Source organism: Glandiceps talaboti, chromosome 4 (assembly GCF_964340395.1).
Source record: "Glandiceps talaboti chromosome 4, keGlaTala1.1, whole genome shotgun sequence".
Lineage (NCBI taxonomy): Eukaryota > Metazoa > Hemichordata > Enteropneusta > Spengelidae > Glandiceps > Glandiceps talaboti.
Genome location: NC_135552.1, coordinates 16,330,833 through 16,352,193, shown reverse-complemented (window position 1 = coordinate 16,352,193; position 21,361 = coordinate 16,330,833). Strand labels below are relative to the sequence as shown.

At 35.6% G+C, this 21,361-nt stretch overlaps 1 protein-coding gene across 1 annotated transcript; it reads right to left on the bottom strand.

Annotated features, from left to right (window-relative positions):
- Positions 1-90: 90 nt before the first annotated feature.
- On the bottom strand, positions 91-3,836 carry LOC144434232 (G-protein coupled receptor 54-like). The gene is made up of 3 exons (XM_078122685.1): positions 3,504-3,836; positions 1,806-1,941; positions 91-737 (listed from the first exon to the last, which is right to left on the bottom strand). The coding sequence occupies exons 1-3, from the start codon at positions 3,834-3,836 to the stop codon at positions 91-93; spliced, it is 1,116 nt and encodes a 371-aa protein (XP_077978811.1).
- Between the last annotated feature and the right edge of the window lie 17,525 nt (positions 3,837-21,361).

Here is a 21,361-nt window from a genome sequence, read left to right as displayed (position 1 = left end):
TACTTTTATTTGTAATGTTGTACAAGCCAGACATAAATGTTGCAATATAATTTTATTAAGTTCGATAGCTCAGTAAATGTCATCAATAATTTAACTTGATTTCCTAACGCCAAGCTGTGGATGGGAATTTGACGGGTGCACTCTGTTAGTATGGAGAATGTCCATGGTATGGGGGTTAAGGAGGTTGACGGCGTTCAAGTCATGTACCTTATTCCTATGCAAATGTAAGACAAACGCCTTCTTTAATAATTTCCGAAAATTTTCTCCCAAGAGATTGTAAACTACTGGGTTTATTATGGAATTGAAATAAAGCAGGGAGTTCGAAATAATCCGCAAATATTTGAACAAATCGGTGTTTTCCGAAAACATATTAAAGTTCCAACGAAATAGCATATTGAGTAATTGGTTGGGAAGGTGACAGATCGTATACAGTAGAACAACAACAAATACCATTCGAGTTATCTTCCGTTTCTGTTTCGATGCTTGAGCCAACATAGCAGCATCCTCTGACAGGTTCTTTGATTTCCAAAGTCGTTTAATCATGAAGGAATAACAGGCAAAAACGACAAACAGTGGTACCATGTAGGACTGCAATGTGTAGAAAGTGGCGTAGATGTTGTTGCTGTTGACGCTGTCGGATGACGTGAAATACTCCACGCAGAAAGCGTGGTCTGGGTCGAAGGGGTACTGTTCAACCCGGTAGAAGTACAGCGCTGGTGTCGTCATCACGTAGGAATCTATTGAAACGATAAAGAAAGAGTTATCGAGGGTACCCATGGGTTGCTATAACTCCAATGAATGTGGGAACAGTTAAATTGACGCATATTGATGTTACAAGTTCCCTAGGATGTACTAAGTGAAAGAATACATTTACGATGTAACTTTTTAAACTTTAAAAAGGTGCAGGTTTAAATTTTAATTTTAAACATTGCCTAATTTGGACTGAGATTAAGTTTAGTGTGGAAAAAATAGTTCCCTGGCAGAGCTGGAGAAAAGGTTGGCCAAGAACAAACCAACAGATGTTTGAATCATTTTGATAAGATAACACTAAGAAAACCTGATAGAATCCTTGGTCTTTGATTCAAAGACAGATCAAACTATATTGAGTTATCGTACAAGATACCGGGTTTCGAGCATGCTCTCCACTTTGAAAAAACTTGGGACATGATGTACTGTGATCGACTACGATATATAACTAAGCAATGGCCAGACAGGAAGAAAAATGGACGAGTACGCTATAGGGTGACTCTATTTTAATTTCTGTTTCTCATTGCCCGACCGGCCCAAATTTTCAGCTTCGACATCAAAATAAAAAAAAAGATATTTTTCTCATTTTCGCCCACCCTTAATATTTTGCTGAACAGCCCCCTCTCTGGCAAGAATAAGGAAGTGTCTTGACTGCCACCGTCATCTACAGTACCGGCGGCGACAACGACACTTGTTCACGAACAGACCATTTCTTTCATTACGGAAGTTATTCAAGTGGGGGGGGGGGGGCGTTGACAACATGCCAATGGTGAAGAGAAACTGGGAAAGGGTTTGCTACTAGGAATGCCTTGAATAAAGAGAAGATAGAGAGAAGGAAAATGAGAGGAAGAGAAGCATAAAGAAGATGATTTTTGTTTTCACTTTGTTTTTAAATCGGTCGACCGACCGATCGACCCATAGTTGCCATGGAAAAGTAATGAGAAACGTGAAAAAAAATAAGGCCACCCTTAATACGAGTTTATGTACAAGTATCCAAGAACTATATTTTTTCATTAATAGTCAATCATTGTGTTCAGTATATATAGGACATTACTTACATAGCCAAATTGATGCACTGACTGCAATAGCTGCCCTGGGGGTACGGTACTTGATAGATTTCACGGGATGCACTATAGCATGATATCTGTCCACGCTAATAACCGTCAACGTTAGACACGATGCTTGCCAACATGCCTGATACATAGATGAAAAGATGAAATAAAAAGATTGAAAAAATACAGAGGAAATTGAAACTGCACTTTTGAAAATAGAAGTCGTGATCCAGTAAAGCTTGTTTTCTGTTTTCATCACTGTTGTGATATCAAAGTATTGTTAAACGACAGAATGGGTAACACCTGAAATACAGTAACTTGCTTCTGTTTATTAGTTAACTGGAGGTCATTTCTGCCAGGTGTTAGTTCACCGAGTTGAGTCAGCTTTTTGGACACCTTTCAGACAATTCAAAACATCACGACATATTACGATTTCGACAGGCACAGATTTAGCTAATTTAGTATTTAATCCAATCATTTAGCCCGAGCTCCCCGATGCTATTCAACTAAGCTTCTCGAAATATGAACTAAATTTAATCACAATTGATACGCAGTTTCTTCAAATTAGATTTTAGAAAAAGGTAACTTTATCCCTGTGACGAATGATATCATTTCTTAATATTCAAACACAAGCGAATTCATGTCTACGTTAATTTTCTACCTCCTTATGTTATTATTTAAAAGAGGAATAAGCCGAGTTTTTATGCTTTGTGTTGCAATGTGTTTGTTTATTTGTTGTTGTTGCTGTTGTTGTTGTTGTTGTTGTTGTTGTTGTTGGTGGTGGTGGTGGTGGTGGTGGTGGTGGTGATGATGATGATGATGATGATGATGACGACGACTACAACGTCGACGATGATGATGGTGACGATGACGAATTTTTGCTGGATACCTAGAGGCATTTGTGATAAAAAAAAATTGTGTACCCGGAGACAGTGTCTATGGTTATACCTAACCGTCACTATCTATATTAAGAGAATCCAAACCTGGTTTACAGACAGAATACTGTACATTACATGATTCAAAGATAAAGTTCAGTTTACTTATACAAGGAAATCTCTATAATCCATCGACTGGGCTAACAACGTACAGAGACTATTTGCTAAATGCATTAACTCGAAACAGATAAGTTGAATTTAGATTTTATGGTGTTTTATGCATTTTTTGCCAATCATCCGAGTGAAGAAAGCTTTTAAACTCAGCTTGTGATACTTTACATTCAGTTTGTAACAATATACTATAGAGTTTCAATTAGACGGCACGGTGTTTTTTTTACGTCTTCCACTTACAAGGTTTTTTGTTACCAATTACATAAATATACGAACTGCTAGTGCCCAAGCATATAAAATTATACATTTTCTTTTTTCCCACTGTGAACACAAAATCAAGTCGGATGAAACATAGGAAGATTATAACACAGTCGTTGCCTGTATTATGTTTGTGTAACTTGTAATTTAAAGTTAATTAAACAAAAAACGGCGTGTGAGATATGAAAAACATCATTCAAATGCTGTAGTCTTTTAGGTTTGGTAGTAATTTTATTGTATTGGAACTACGCCAGAAATGCATATGGGTTGTACTTATTTCAAAGTAGAAGGGTTGCGTTGTCAGTAGATTTTTTTGTCGATGCCATTGAATTCAACGCAGAGTTCAAAGACGTAAATATATCGAAACTGTGCATGGCAAATTTCATAAATGAACGCTTACCAGCTGTGTCCAGATGACAATCCTACACATAGCATCACCAAGCGCCCACTCGGTATGCAAGGCATACACACTGGACGTCGACGGAACGCATATGAGGAGAACCACCACGTCGGTCAACGCCAAGTTCACGATGTAATAATTAGTGACCGTCCTCATATGACTGAACTTCACTACAACCACAATGACGAAGAGATTTCCAACAAGACCGAAGAAGGCGAAAATTCCCCACAAAGTTGGCACAATAATCGACTCAGCTCCAAGTTTGTAGTCGTAGTCGTAATCGTAGAACGAGTAGTTGCTGTCATTTTGGGTTGACAAGTTCAAGTCCGTCATCATTGGCTCCTATTTCAAGGGTAAAGTTCTTTTGATGACAGTCAAATATCCTTGCGTATAGATAAAACAATGATTGGCTTTCCCCTGTATTAAATATCCAGATGCCTGAATTCAATACACAGTAGATCTGAAAGTAATAAAATGTAAATAAAGAAAGATGTTAAAGTTACATGGGTGTGGTCATTCTTGAAATATTGAAACGGGGTTTTTATGTTACGTTCAGGTTAAAATGCGATAAGATATGGAATGCACTCAGTGCAAAAAAGTAAGTTAATACAAACCTAAGAACATGCGGAGTTCTGGGCCATGTCTATTGCACGTCTAAAGAACAAGTTAATGGCGCCTAGAAAAGCGATATGTTTCATCCTTTCAAAGTATCACGACAGGGCAATTCTTTTGAAGCAGCCGAAATACCGCACACACACATATATGTATGTATCACTGATTCCAATGTCCAAGCCCTGAGGCCTAAACATGTTCGTGTGACGTACTCTTTTGACCTTTAGATATTAGGCAAAGTAAAACATATACACATTTTTGATAGAATTACTTGTTTTAAAGAGAAAAAAACCCGTGAAGCAAATGAAATTGAAAATGCTTTTTCAATGCTTCCGTGTACTAGATTTGTTTTATCATAAAATAAACACATGGGTATTTATGAGAATATACTTTTAAAACAATTATTTGCTACTGTACATGCGAAAAACAAAACCCTTATTTTCGCTAAAGCATATTTATAGGGGTGTTGTTTTTTTCAATACGATACATTTTGTATATCTCAAAACTGCATGACATTCGGTAGTAACGTGAACTAAATTGATCTATAAAACTATCCTTTAATACTCGAATGACCTTGTAAGTTAACTCTCATAAAACTCACTCTTTTAAGAGGTCACAGGTGGTATTATATACATGGACATCTTTTAATTAGATACTGACGACAATTTATTATTATTATTATTATTATTATTATTAGACTTTATTTAATCTCGATAGACTGTTGAGCCAGTGGCTCTTCTCACACAGTGTCGAGAAAAACATTAAAATATATACAATATATACATTAAATACTGCACACATCAAATGAGGACAAAACAAGCAAAAATATAATGGGTACAATAACAAAATAGACGAACATCAACAATACACTACTGAAATTATGAATCACTTGAATTTGAAAAATGATATTTACATTTGCTTTTAAAAGCCTGCAGGGACATGATTTTAAGTCAAGTGGTAAACTGTTCCATATTTTTACACCACTGTAGGTAAAACTTTTCTTAAAAAACTCGGTTCTATGTTTTGGAATGTATAAATCTTCCCTGGCAGCAGATCTAGTATTCCGACTATGAACATTGTGTATCCTTTTAAAAACATTCAAATAATCCGGTGCTAAATTGTTTTGTACTTTATACATTAAAATTGACTCATTATATAAAACCCGTTTTCTGAATGGTGTCCAATGCAATGTACGGAATAAAACATCACTAGAAGTGTTATAATCACAATCTAAAAGAACTCTTGCGACAGCTTTCTGGAGTCGCTCAATGCGCACTAAAAGTTTGATGGAACAGTGACCCCATATGTTGGAACAGTAATCAAAATGGGGTAGAATAAAACAATTGCAATATCGTCCTGCCTTCTGTATTTGACATCAAAGGGTAAAGTGTTCTCTTATCAAGCACATTTTATAATCCACGATTTGTCATTAAATCAAGTGCCTGCTTAATGCTGTCTACGACATGCGTCGCATACGTAAGAGAGCACCAATTACGTAGTGTTTTGTTCACAGACTGAAAAATCTGTGTTTACGATATTGGAAAAATGAAGAAAAAATTAACAGCTCTTTTTAAAAAAAACAAACTTATTAGTTGAAAAAAGCATAAACTGTCTGGATACAAATTCAATTTATTCGTGATGTGGCCAAAATTATACATCACGTTCAGTCTGTACTATGATTGCGATCACGTTGGCATTGTTACCTATGCACATTGCGACTACTGGCAGTTCTGTTCTGAAGTTCGTTACATATAAAGAGCTTCTACTCGTTACTCTTTATGACATCTTAGCTCTTGGCTGTTAAAAGTATGCCAACCGAGGTCGCTAATGAATTGTCTTTACGTATCATATATTAAACGAACAAGCTCCTTAGTTAGCACTAAGGGGCTTCCGTTGAAGGAAGTGCAAAGAAGGTTCTTAGTGAAGTATCACCCTTACTTCGCCAACGTCTCTCTCATATATTGAGTCCATTAATAAATGTATGTATGTATGTATGTATGTATGTATGTATGTATGTATGTATGTATGTATGTATGTATGTATGTATGTATGTGTGTGTGTGTGTGTGTGTGTGTGTGTGTGTGTGTGTGTGTGCGTGCGCGCGCGATCACGCGTGTCGGTGTAAGTAGGTGTATTCATATTTTTCTCCAATCAACGTGCCGTTTAATACTACAGGATTTAACGAGTAGTTTCTCATTTATCCATATCTAAGATGTATGTCCCTACACAAAGTTTGCATAGTCTTACCTTCGTTGCAAATGGACTCTTAAATGTTACATGATATTATGCTTATCTTTGTGACGTCATCATAGCGTCACCATGTTATTGTGTTTGTGAAAGATAGCGGAAATTGTTGTGATATATCAACCTTTATTCAACCATTTGAAATTCACACCTGGCTAACCATAACATTCAATTTGTTAGCCTTTAAAATGATTTCTGTGTTTACGTTTGAGGCCGGTCTTTATGAACTTAGCAGTATTTCAACTCGACAGAATCGCACAGTTTGAAACATAATAACACCACATAACACAATTATCAACATGTCAGAGTGTGCTCTTTTGTGTTTATCGATAAATGCTTTTAAAAACTGTTTACCGTTCACAGAAAAAAAGGATTTTCGAAATTGTCAACTTCTCCATACAAGCAATGGCACCTGCTAAGAATACAACGTGAATTATATTCAAATGGTAAGGTTGTCATTAAACGCGTACGTGGACTTTCAGAATCGACGCCGGTGGACGTACGACAGATTACTATTGTATACAGTTATCATAATGTACAAATATGACTGAATAACTCCATGATTAAAAATGTGATTTTTGTTCCTTAGTCTAGAATGATGCACAACAAATAATCTTAGCAGGCATCGCTGTGGCCTTAGGCGTTGACATCACTGTTGGAAAGTTCACGTGTGTACAGTTATCAAAAACATGGCAATCTGAATGTGTTTACGAATCGTGATGATCAGCAAACATGGCAGGTAAAGGTTGGGAATACCTTAGGGATTTTGAGAGCATTCCCATCAGTTAATATTTTAAAGATAAATAACGAAAAACGTACATTCTAGTCAGAAGAGTTTAAACAATGAAACCGGCAATAAGGACCTTTGGGATTCACTATATTTCACATGACAAGTAATGTTAAGCCTCGTGCTAACTCATACGTAAAAGTCTATCAAAACATACGACTCCTTGCATAGGTATTCAATTGAGCTCATGCACATCTTTAGTTTTTCTAACAGTAACTCTATGATAATAATATGTTGAATCGTATGCTGACATTTGCCTCCGAAAGCTAACCTCAGAATTTTGAAGAGGTTCGGTCTGAGATGCCAAGCGAAGAGTTTCCGATTTTGTTGTTGTTGCAATCTCCTAGATTCATACGTGTTGCATAAGTAACGGCAGATTTATACTTACGGTATTTTTTCCATCCTTTTGTTTTGTTGGTACGATATGTCCACGGTGTCAAAGTCTGTGAATAACTAATATTGTCCAGGTGAAGTAATGAACACTTTGGTTTAAGACCTAGCAAGAGTACTAGTTTGGTACTTGATTGTGTGACGATGGGAGTTTTATATGCATGGCGACAGAGTTCGAAGATGAAGCGAGTCAAACACCTGTCAACCACGAACTGACTTCTTTTGGGTAGTGCGTGCTGTTGTATATTCGAGACTCTGTGCGGTTGCCAAATGATTGCGAATGGCATGCTGGGTATACCTGTAAGGTATATCCATATGTTCATTAGGTACGACCTGCGCATTTTATGTTCTTGTTTTTTACCGTTCTTAATTGTTTTTTCTGTTAATACACTTTTAACCTCATAAAAATACACCTGTGGCCTAACTTTGACTAAAATGATGTCCAAATTTATGTATACAGCGAAGCTAAATCGCATTTCGTAAAATATTTTCAAGTAATTTTCATTTTTTATTTACCGAATTCCTTTCAAGGTGTAGAGACTTTGCTATCAGTTAAATGTGTAATCAGTTACAGACAATTACAGCTAAAATGAAGTTGCGTTGGTGTTTCACTCATTGGACATTACAGCTAAAATGATGTAGGCTTGGTGTCTCACTCATAGTAAATTACGTATTTGAAACAAACATAGACATATTTCAACTGTAGACTAACAATAACAGAGACACAATAAACACAGCTGGATCCTTAGTCCAATCACATTGACCACAACACTGGTAAGCATTGATATTCTTTCACAGGGCAGCAGAAACAGGCTTCTAATGAAAACATTACACATGCACTTGATGATTTTAATGGCTGCAATTGTTTATTTTCTAACTGATAATCAACATTTCAACTTGACTACTTCTACATCCCCACTGTGCACGGCATCTATGTAATTGTTTCTTTTGCATTAGAAGTTATCTGAGGATGAGTATTAAATGTCATGTCACATGAGTGAAGCACCAAGCCTACATCACATTAGCTATAATCCGTTGGTGTTAGAGAAATGTTTGCGGCGAATTCCCCATTTAATACATCACGTGCATAAAATTTCTATAATCAGCTTTTTGAATTTTAAGAAAATGACAGCGTTAATACCCCGCAAGAAATGACGACCATATTTTATGGGAATTACTTCAACTCGTCTAATATGGAAGATAAATGTGTTTTCAGTATTTTTGAGTCCTTCGAGTCGTTTGAGTACGTACTTTCAGTGAAACATTCCTTTAGGCCATGGCTTTGATTCGTCAGTGAAAATATGTCGTCGTTCACATTATAAAACAAAGCACTTATAGAGTTTGTTTATGACGAGCTAAAATATTAAGGTTTTGTGACTCCCATTGGCAAAAAAGATCAAGGACATTCTTAAACCCTTTCATTACCTCAAAAGATGATGGAAAAGTCGAGATAGGTCTCAAAATAAAACAGCATTCAGCCCCTGGAAATCAATTATGTGTTAGTGTTCATATGAAATGTGAGCATGTTTTATTTTTAATATTAAAAGCAACACGCTGGTAATGTATACATATTTGTCTGAAGTCATCTCTCTTATGACGATGTTGGATACTACGGTTGCTGTAGATATTTCTAGTTGATGTAATTAGAATAGAAAGATGCACTCGTACGTCTATTTGATGGCTATGATGAAATGGTACTTGCGATGAAGTCATGGGATGTATTCATAATTAGTATGATGACGAAGCAAAATTCGTTTTTGTTAGGTCCTTCAATTCATAGCATGTAAATGTCGTATGTGAAAACATTGCTTTCTGGTCAGATACCTACAAGGAAATAAGGGTAGATGAAAACAAACGTGACTAGAGTATCGTTTTAAGGATGTACCACATAGGTGCTTTGAATTGGCCATATATGTTTTTAAAACTTTTGTTTTTGTTTTATGTTTAATTCTTCTTTAAATTTGTTCTTTTTTTATTTTTACAAACATTTTTTTCTTTTTTATTATTTACTTGTTTTGCTTTAAAATATCTTTCCCCTACAAGGTGCCATTAATAAAGTAATGATTTGAAAAGTTTTTTTTCTACATAAGTTTTTAACATCTCAGTTCTTTTGCTGGTTTTAATAAACCAGCTGTACTATAAGTACCTTATATTGATTGTTTTCATTTGTTTCAGAAACAACTCCCTTTTAAATCATGAAGGTGTTTATTTATGTATCGTAATTCACGTAGATTATGACATAATGTCCCATGAGGATTAGGATTAAAATTTAGGATTGGAAAACGGATGTCTGGGCGATAGAAAAAAATTGCTCCAGAACACAACAGTGATCCAATGTAATCCTTATAGCTCCATAGATAGGATAAGACTAACTTGAGAACCTGGGATTAAATCCTTGTCGTTTTCATGAAAGAGCATAAGTGTTCTCATGATATATGCAAATATATATTGATATAATGACGAAATATGCGTCATACAAACGTTCTCGAAACTTTTAAGCAGTATAAAAATGAAGTTTGACGACATGTATATATATCAATTGACAGAAGAGATTGGAGAATTTATATGTCTCACCTAGTGCACTCAAACAGAAAAAAATGGCCTTTATACACCCTTTCAATCATACTTACAATAGACTAGACGGCCATTTTTCATTTATGGAGGATTTGCGCTTAAAATAAATAAACCTTAGAACAAATGAGGAAGCGGGATTAATGCTAAGCCAAGATTACTCATGTTTGAGCCCAATATCATTGACGAATGGTACTTATAGAGATACTATCATCCTAAATTGATGACTTTTCAGACAGAACAATCGCAGCAGATGACTTCCATTACTGGACTTTGCAAAGAAACAAACACAACAGTAGCACCGGAATACAAATACTTGTGGAGACGTTGTAAATGTCAGGGCCTGCGAATCACCGTATAAGTCAAAGGATACTTTGCGAGCCACCTAAGGATAATAGATTTTACAAATAGATGAATTTACTTTACCTTTGGAGAGGAGAGTTTTTATTATAGTAAAGGTCACGCAGCATATAAAATTTACATCTCGTACGTGGGGGTAAGGTAACCCAATTCGTATGCAGACGACAACACAGTAATAATTCACAATTCTCAACAGCGGAAGCACTTCGTGTTAAAATCACAGCCCTGTACATCAATCGTGCTTACGATGCAAACGTTGTGAATTGAGATTTCATTAAACTATTCAGCGCCAAACAGTTTCGCATCAATACTCTTTGAAAGAAAACATGATTAGACATTCACAAACATGTGAACCGTACTTATATTGGAATTGTATTGAATTGATCTTCATTTGTCAAATTAGAAAAAAAAGAGGGTGAAATCATTCACAGTATTTGGTAAAGTGTGATTAGAACAGAGTATGGGGTAAATTAATGACTCTAAGACTCGTTATTTTAGATTGGTTAAATTGAACTAGCTTCTTGAACATGCTTACAATTTCTCCGAAGTACAGTGGGACTTTCTAACATCATAATAAACTTTATTGCCATTGGAAATTGACTTCCAAGGTGCACACTCTTAAACTTAAAGTGGATAAACATGAAAACTAAAGACCTGAAACAAATAACAATTATACATGAATAAAACTTTTTTTTTTAAAGTCAAATATAAAAAGTCAAATATAAAAAGCCAAAGATATACTGAATTGCAATAACAATATACAAGAGTGAAAACAGTGACCGAGTATGACACTATATGACAATGAAACAAATAGTAAACACCCTCAGACTGACTTCAATGGCAGAGGGATAACAACTTTCCCTAGATTGTTCTGATTTCGTTCTGATGACATCCATACCGCCGACGAGATAGAAGTTCAAGTTCAATAATTGGTAAGAGCCGAATGACTGCACATGTATCCTCAACTTTCCTGAATAAAGTTTTACAATACAAACTGTAAGTGTGTAGACAATCGGATTGCGTTGGTTATTTACGTTGGCGTTGGTTAGTTGAAATTCTCGATGTCGTTAAAGTTACATGAAAAGCGAAAACAATTCAAAATTGAAAGCAGAAAGAAATTGGATGACAACATGTTGGAAGGTATAACCGAAATGATTTGACGCCATACTTGTATACTGGACCGGATGTGCAGAAAAGAACACGCCGCCTTTTCTGAATGCCTCGATGGATTATGAATCTTGTTTCCCGATAGTCTTTCGCCAAATTGATGTTTTCCGGCCACGTCACCACAAAGCTCAGACTACAACTTCCGATCACCGCGCCCCGAAGCACAATACTTACTCCTGATATCAAATCCATGGGCGAAATTGAATTTATTAAATGAAATAATATATACATATGTATGCTATCACGATCTGCACCAAAGGAAGTAGTAGTGCATGTACTGAAAGTGACGATCCAGTGACTGTCAAAAAATTGTCATAGACTTATTTATTCCCCACCTCACCCCATCGCCCCCTACCTCACCCCCACCCTCATACACATGCACACCTCCCCCTATCCCCCACCATCCCGACACTTCGCCCCATATCCCCTACGCCTTTCCCGAACTTATTACTCTGAATGGAAAGGGTTGCATGTATATGCGATTCAAGAACTTTTCCTTCCGAAGTCACAGACGTACGTTTTCGATATTGAATTAGAAACTTAACCACTGAACATAGAAAAGCATATGTTTCGTACACATGACCTCAGATCCTGCAGGATATATACCAACAGATTAAATGATGCCAGAGGACTGGCTCATGCAGCGTGACCTGCATATCTCAGTGTTTATAAGTTTTAAATCAATTTGGACAAAGACTATAAAGTGTAATCATATTACTACTACTACAATAAATAGATTAATAACATCCCCATCGGTAGGCTGACTCTTGATATATATGACATCATATACAACAATTTGTTATTAATCTGACATTGCAAATTCTCTTCGTCATAAATAGCTAATGACGCATTGTTGTCGACTGTGAGAAGGAATGTAACCCGTATGACATTCACAACCTTATCCAGGAAAACGTGACTTGAGAATTGGGCTTCTCAAAATGCAATCAAAGAGCTTTGTTCTCACCGTGTCTTTCCTTGAACTCTTGTAACATTGATGTCTTGTTAGTGCAAAGGTGCTTACTCTATTAAACACGATATGAAGGATATGTACATTCACATTACTATATCATATCATTGATAGTCGGGTTCATATGTAATCGTTGTATAAAAGCATGTTTATTTAAGAGTTCATGGCTTTATACAGCATTCTTTTAATGATTGTTAAGATTTTATAAAATTTCACGTGAGGCAGAAATTATTACATGCATTGCAGCTGTTAGTTAAAACAATTTAGATACCTGATGTGTGTGATTGTTCATATGTTTATGCTTGCTTGCTTGTTTTGTTTGTTTGTTTGTTTGTTTGTCTGTCTGTCTGTCTGTCTGTCTGTCTGTCTGTCTGTCTGTCTGTCTGTCTGTCTGTCTGTCTGTCTGACTGACTGACTGACGGACTGTGTCTGTTTGACTGTCTGTCTCTCCCTCTGTCTGTCTGTCTGTCTGTCTGTCTGTCTGTCTGTCTGTCTCTCTCTCTCTCTCTCTCTCTCTCTCTCTCTCTCTCTCTCTCCCTCCCTCCCTCCCCACTTTGTTTGTGTGTTCACGTACATATGTTTTATCCCTTTTGTGTTAGTTTGTTTCTCGTTCGTTTAGTGATAGCTAAGTGTTAAGATGCTGTCAAATATCTCTGCCTGAAGTAAAACTGTTATTTCAGACAAAATATGGCGACATTCTCGGATAATCGGATAGTTCCTATTTTGCGTACCCATGTAAGTTGGAAATGACGTATTGATGGTACAATGATGACTGTGTGCATGTATTGCATCTTGACCCCAAGTGTTTTCCACACACTAAATTACTCTTTTATTCATTATTTATCCTCTTAGCCAATTTACGAAATATTGTACAGTTATCAAACCTGCTCATAACTTCTATTTATTTACCTTGTACAACTAAGCTACCCATTTACAGGATGTATGACTCATCTGGAGGGGGTGGCAGCATCAACTGGAATGGCTAGAGTGTTCAGCTTATCAGTTTGTAGTGAAATAAAATCCTATTATGATAATATTAGTTTTACGGTTTGCTCTTCCTCACAGTATATGTCGTTGTCTTCAAGACTATTTCGAGTCTTGATGAAGGATAAGCACGTCAAATGAAAATCTGCAACTGTTACAAATTATGTAAAGAGGCGTAATTATACGTTATGGTGTTTCGTCACATGTAGCAATTCTTCTACTTCAGTTTTCACTGGACAACATTTGTTTGTGCCCGCCGCAATTGTTGCTATATTTTTGGAAGCTGTAAACCATCCTCAGTTCAAATCCAGGGCAAAAGATCAGAATTCACCGTTTCGAATATTTGAAAAAGATAATAAATATGACTCGGAATTGATTTATTAATTTATAATACTTCTCTTATTAAAATATCGTTGATTAATCTCAAATCTTGAGATTGATTATGTAAATATACATAATAAGTTAAACTATGATTGATCTAATTGGCGCCGTGATTGGATAACAGATCGTAGTAGCACAAGGCGTAATGAAAGTGTTGGTATGCAATTACAGTGAATAAATGTCAAATTGTACAATTAATTTCTCATCATAATTGCCTAAAAGCTAGTTTTTATCTTTAATGGGGTTGATTTTGTCGTATGATGATTGAATGTTAATTTGTTCATTTACTCGTACGTATGTAATTTGTCAAAACGTTTAGTAAGTAGCATCTGTACCATTTGGTGCTTTTAAAAAATCATATGCAAGCGATGTATCAAGATTTCTGTTCAGAATTTTGTGTAAAAACGTACCTGAAATCCCCAGATATTTTTCTACAGTTCCAATTTGTACTACTGTGCAGTGAATTGCGCAGAAAATTGTAAAATGCTATTGGCTTCCCGTGTGATACGTTATTAAATTCAAAAAAGCTAGTGATTCAATCTCTGGTTGCTATCATTAGTACCAGCTTATCAGTGGTTGCTCTAGGGACTTGACTGGATTATTCTTTTTACACCTTTTTTGTATACCTCTGACAGACTTATTCTTATGTGTAAACAATGCTATTGTTATTGTAACTGGGTTTTAAATCCGCAGAAATAACACAATGTCTATGGCATGCATACATACATAAAAATCTATATTGAATTGAATTAAAATTTATTCCACCAGAAAATGAAAACAATATACATTATTTGAAAGTGACACAAAACAGAATCTGATGAGGGCCATGAATATTAAGGCATCCAATGTACATACATACATGCATACATACATACATACATACATACATACATACATACATACATACATACATACATACATACGGACACACATACAGACACACATACATACACACATACATACATACATACATGCATACATACATACATACATGCATGCATGCATGCACGCACGCACGCACGCACGCACGCACACACACACACACACACATACATACATACATACATACATACATACATACATACATACATACATACATAGAAATTCTTACATGAAATAAATACCACGAAATTGTCAAGTCTTGCCAATACATTGAGATTGGTTTTCCCCCACACACATTACTATTTGATACCTGTTTCAACAATTACATAATCTGAGCAAATTATTTACCATTATCCGGTCTAATTATGCACAATCATCAGGTCTGAATATTTATGAAATGTATTCAAGTAAGTGGTCAATTTTAACAAATGAGGCACCAATTGAAAATTAATTGAACATCCGTGTAATTCCTATAACTTCCCTCATAAGCTACCATATATAAGAAGCCTGGCTATACCATACATAACATTGTTTGGAGATTATTACTAAAACAGCGTGATAGAGACAACGGGAATCCTTACAGGTAAGAAAGAATTGTCTACTCGTGAATGTTTGAATCATACCAGCAATTTACTAATATATCACTGTATACGTCCCTAGTTATTAAGTACCATGACTAATAGGGGGTCCAACTACTTTGTTCCTCGGCGGAATTTTTTTTCAAGGAGACTATGCTAAGAGATGATAACTCTATGAATCGGATAAAATGTATTTACATGTAAGATGTATCTTTTGGCTTACAAATTACAATCAATCAATCAATCAATCAATCAATCAATCAATCAATCAATCAATCAATCAATCAATCAATTAACCAACCAACCAACCAACCAATCAATCAATCAATCAATCAATCAATCAATCAATCAATCAATCAATCAATCAATCAATCAATCAATCAATCAATCGATCAATCAATCAATCAATCAATCAATCAATCAATCAATCAATCATTCATTCATTCAACATCGACTTTGCCGAAAGGAGCCGTTTTCGTTATACAGACTGGACCATGGCCAACAGATTGCCAGCTAAGTCTTTTTTTTTTACATTTCCGAGCTGACATTATTTTCTGTAATGTAGAATTAATTATCTTTACTTTATGAATTTTCAGTTTTCAAATAATGAAGAAATCTGTGTGCGTTCGTGTATTAGTAATGCTTCTTATAGCAGCTATGGTTGTTGATCATGTCAATGCCCACTTAACTATAGGTAAAAGACGAACCATATCGCAAGGTAAATATATAGTTACATTATTGATTGTTTTAACAATGTGAAATAACTCCAGCGGAAAAAATCTTTGCTATATCCTTCTTTGTGATAAAATTTGTCTTTTTTCCATAAGGAAGGGTTATGTTATGCTTTACACTGTCCGTCTGTTTATCTGGTTTTCTGTCTGTCTGTCAGTCAGTCAGTCAGTCCTTCCGTCCGTCCGTCCGTCCGTCCGTCCGTCCATCTGTCTGTCTGTCTGTCTGTCTGTCTGTCTGTCTGTTTGTCTGTCTGTCCGTGAACACGATTTCTAAAAAAACCTATTGTATCAGTTCTAAGGAAACCTTTTACACATCTTCATTGCATAATTAAAACCAGATTTAAACTGAATGCCGCCCGTAAGGGAATCACTAATTATGCAAATAACTCATTGAATTAAAAAAAAACAATGGTAACAGGCTTTGTTTTCGGACAAGCGTGTTTTCTTAGGTTAATGTATGTAAGAGTGTATGATACTGCTTAATTACTGAATATCGTTCATTATTCAAAATACTCATTAATGGTAAATGTTGTAGCAACAAACTTCATAGGACAGGTGCGTATTATTATGGTTGATATATGTACCATATTATACGAAATTTGAAGCTTGCATTTTTAAGATACAACCTAGTTACCTAAAATCATTAATTATGCAAATTTTTCATTAAAACTGTAAGCTATATCAAAAGTTTTATAGGTCATATCCGCTTTGTTATGGTTAATGTATGTACTAAATTGTATTGAAATTGAAGTATGCAGTCTTAAGATATAGCCTAATTACCGAAAATTAATTATACAAATTATTCACTAAATCTTCAAACGAAATCAACAGCTTTTATAGGAAATATGCACTCTGTTATGTTTAAAGTATGTACAAAATAGTATTGAAATTGAAGTATGTATTCGTATGATATAGCCTAATTACCAAAAATCATTAATTATGCAAATTATTCATTAATACTGTAAGGTACATCAACAAACTTGATAGGACATATGTGTTTTCTTATGGTTAACGTATGTACTAAATTATGTTGAATATGAAGTATGCATTCTTAAGATATAGCCTAATTACCAAAAATAATTAATTATGCAAATTATTCGTTAACACTATAAGGTACATCAACAAATTTTATAGGACATATGTATGTTGTTATGTTTAAAAATATACTAAATTATATTGAAATTGAAGTATGCAGTCTTAAGATATTGCTTAATTAGTTGATTTCATTAGTATGCAAATTTCTCTAATTAAACATTAACAGATCTGGCTCAAAACCTAATCAGGTCTAGCCATTACCCTAAAGATTATATATTCCAAATTTCATTACAATTGATCCAGCCGATTTTTAGAAAATGATGACACAGACAGACAGACAGACAGACAGACAGACAGACAGACAGACACACAGACAGACACACAGACACACAGACACACAGACAAACATTCCCCTTTTAATACCTCCCGTACCCTTACGGGAGGTAATAAGGTAACACCTTTTTCTTGCATAATTGTTTCAGAAAGAGAAGTAACCGATTCTGGTCACGAACAACTCTTTGAGGCAGGACGTGACGTTAGAACCAGTGCTACTCGTGACGTATAGCGGAAAGGAAATGACTACAAAACAATACAGATTCAATGGCAAGTTCATCCTCTAGCCAAGGGAAATAAGTTACAAATGCAAATGTCATGATTCCAAATTCTGACAAAACCATGAACAAAAATTGTATTGAATGTCATAACTTTATGTTTTGCTAAAAATTATTACTTGCTTTTATTAATTTTCGTATCGTCTGTATCTTTCATGTTGTACCAGTGATGTGATATCTCATTCTTGATCTGTGCTGTGAAATAAAATATCCTTCTGAAAATAACAACGTATGGATGTGATTTTTTTATCCGTAAATACCATATCGAAATAAAGCCAGAAATAAGATTCCGCCACTTACCCTGTTCAGCCAACGTATATAATCTATGGACACCTAGATGTATATAGGTCTATTTGTCTATAGGTCTAGGTGCAGTTGATAAGAGCTATAACATTGTAACGTGTTTTTTTTCAATTTGTGGGTAAAGCAGGGAGAGTGATTCATAGAACCTAACAAATAAGCACATTGTGTAGTATCTACATCATATTTCATATTATATCGTTTATCACATAAACAAAACTAAAGGTGTGCAGAAAGTGACGTGTGAAGTAAAACTGTTCAGATATACAACTATGTATGTATGTATGTATGTATGTATGTATGTATGTATGTATGTATGTATGTATGTATGTATGTCTCTTTTGATGTAAACACTTGGATGTGTGTAAATAATTCATATGTACATACTCTATGTTATCTTCCTCGGTCTTCTTTGATATTAAACCCGTTTCTGGATATGATATCCGCATTACTAATATTTGAGTGCCAGTCCTCCCTGTCACCTGTTCTCCATAAACTCTTTAGACACGTATGCTGAGGAAATAGTTGTATGCTTCCCTAGGGTGTTTGAAGGATTTATCGGCCAATCTACGAATTAGATTCCAGGGTCACCCTTCTCAGCCAACGTATATCACCTACAGACGTCGTGTGAGTAATCGTTTTCAGTGTTCGAATTAAAACGTATACTCAAAGTTCACACACAAGGCTTGTGATGTACAGACTCGATGGATACTTTATATCTTTCAGCCGTTTTCAGTAATTAACACACACTCTCTCTCTTCACAAGGGAAATCAGCCTATGACCTCCAGACTTCTTGTCAAACCACTTGACCACAAGGAGTGTCTGCATGTACAGGTTATCATTTTTGATGACCTGGAATTCGTACACGTTTTCCTGTTCTACGGTACTGCATGGTATGCTCTGTGTAATAGTTTCTATTTTCTAGCTAGAATGTTGAAATGCCAAAATGTAGTAGTAGTAGTAGTAGTAGTAGTAGTAGTAGTAGTAGTAGTAGTAGTAGTAGTAGTGGTGGTGGTGGTGGTGGTTATTGTTGTTGTTGTTGTTGTTGTTGTTGTTGTTGAAAATACACATATACTTTATATGGTCAGTGTACTTAACTGTTTCAGAGCGTTACAGTAAAGGTTAACACTCAGTTTGTTACACGTCTGTTCCTATAAAATATAGAAGATAGATGTACGTGCCTCATTTGATTGAATTCAATGTTTAACCTGAACACAAATCGACAGACTTACTCCAAATCAATTCGTTTTACGTGTTCCCCCCCCCCTCTCTCTCTCTCTCTCTCTCTCTCTCTCTCTCTCTCTCTCTCTCTCTCTCTCTCTCTCTCTCTCTCTCTCTCTCTCTCTCAAAAGATGTTGACGCGATATAACAATGATTTTACAGGACAAAACACATGTATCACGATCCTCTGTACCATTTTATAACCATATACGTATACATGTTCACAGAATTATTTTACTTTTCACAGTTAACTCTAACAGCAAGGGGAATTTTGTTTTTCAATCTATGCATCACTTGAATGATCGAGTCAGTTTTATGCGGCACTTTCCCAATTTGTGCTCTATAACGCTTTATAATGATTTTCCCCCAGAATGAACATATTTCGGCACAACACGTAGGACTTAAACACATTCACGTTACAACCTCTATCCTATCAAGCCCCCCCCCCCCCCCCCAGTTATACAGCCGAACTGACTGGACGCAAACATGGTTCAAATTCTGGAAAAAAGAACGAGCAGCAGCGGCAAGGTTCGAACTGGCAACAAGCAGATTCTACTAAAGCCTGTCACTCTAATCTCTCGACGGTCATGACTCCATTCCACTTGAACAATGATATCCTGCACTTGACATTTAAGTTCTCAATGATTTAGACTTTAATTCTTTCCATTTATTACTCAGTCTATAATAGTGAATCATAGCGATGCTTACAATCCAGAATCAACTTCGGTATGCCTTAACGAATAACGAGTCATCTCTGTTTTTGCCCGACAGCACTTCAGATGTCTGCTTCCTGATCCCCTTGTCGAATTTCTACGATAACAAGGATACCTGTAGCCTTTAGAAATACTCTCAAGTCATCATATAATGAGAGATGGTTGATTAGTGATGACATACGTATCCTGCAGGGGGGGGGGGGGGAGAATCATGGTTCCCCGTAGGCAATGGTCCAAGTAGATTCCCTTACTGTAAGGTTTTGAAGAAAATGATAGCTTAACATGTCTAAATTACGTCACAAATTTATCATGACAGGGACGAACATATCAGTTAATGCTTATCACATGATCTAAAAACTATAAATGCATTTTGAACTCAGTCTGGTCGAAAACAAAGAAGACAAATGAATTTTATACACAATCAAGAAGAAATTAAAAAGTAGCTATGCCAAACTTCACCATGAATGTTTCGAGCAGCATATATATTCAGAAAAGGCTAGTCCAGAGTCTGTTACATTATATTAATTTGAGGAATAAATTTGATACTTGAATACAGACATTTACAGGAGCTAGTTTTTTCTTTCCCAAGATCAATTACAGACAGGAACAAATCACAGTACTTGAACTAGCTAGACATGAGTGATGCCAATGGCAATTTAAGTTTGGAAAGACTTGACTTGTTGTACAACTAAGTGTTTTGCTCTCGTCTTCCGCTGATTATACACCAGTTAATGATTTCTTCAATGTATTTATACTGATACTGAAACTGACACTACAGATAGGAAATGTACAGAGAGAAAATGCTGGTATATATAGTTCGGCTAATAGCCCCAAACTCCTACGCATTGGTGATATGTACATCAGTGCCTTCAATGGCGGCCACCTTAGCCATATCACAGTTCTAGAGTTTACGTCAGACGTTCGCTACTTATCTAAAATGTATTATAACATAAAACCTTCATGTGTTAATAATAATTAATTCATTGGTGGAATCGACTGGCTCAATTCTGAATTATATTCCGTTAAATTACATTTATGCATAATTCCACCAAATGCTAGCGCAGCTTACTATACAAAGTTAGTAGTTGGTATGGCAACCAGGGACCAATAGTCCTTTATATATTTTATATATTTCCCCAGAAATTGTTCTAGTGATATAGAAATTTCGCCGACCAGAAAAGATAATTCACTTAGTATTTGTATTCTGTATGAACTAATCTGCCCTTATTAAATAGATGTTTATAATTAATATTTGAATACTATACCGGGTTTACGACAAAATCCAATATGGCCCCTACTGATGGCAGCGTTACTTGGAAATTT

What these genes read in the sequence shown, in the direction of transcription:
- LOC144434232 (XM_078122685.1), bottom strand. Translation starts at nt 3,836, where the DNA reads ATGACGGACTTGAACTTGTCAACCCAAAATGACAGCAACTACTCGTTC. An exon ending in TTGTCATCTGGACACAGCTG is followed by an intron (nt 1,942 to 3,503) that starts GTAAGCGTTCAT and finishes TCTATGTATCAG; the next exon opens with GCATGTTGGCAAGCATCGTG. An exon ending in CAGTGCATCAATTTGGCTAT is followed by an intron (nt 738 to 1,805) that starts GTAAGTAATGTC and finishes TCGTTTCAATAG; the next exon opens with ATTCCTACGTGATGACGACA.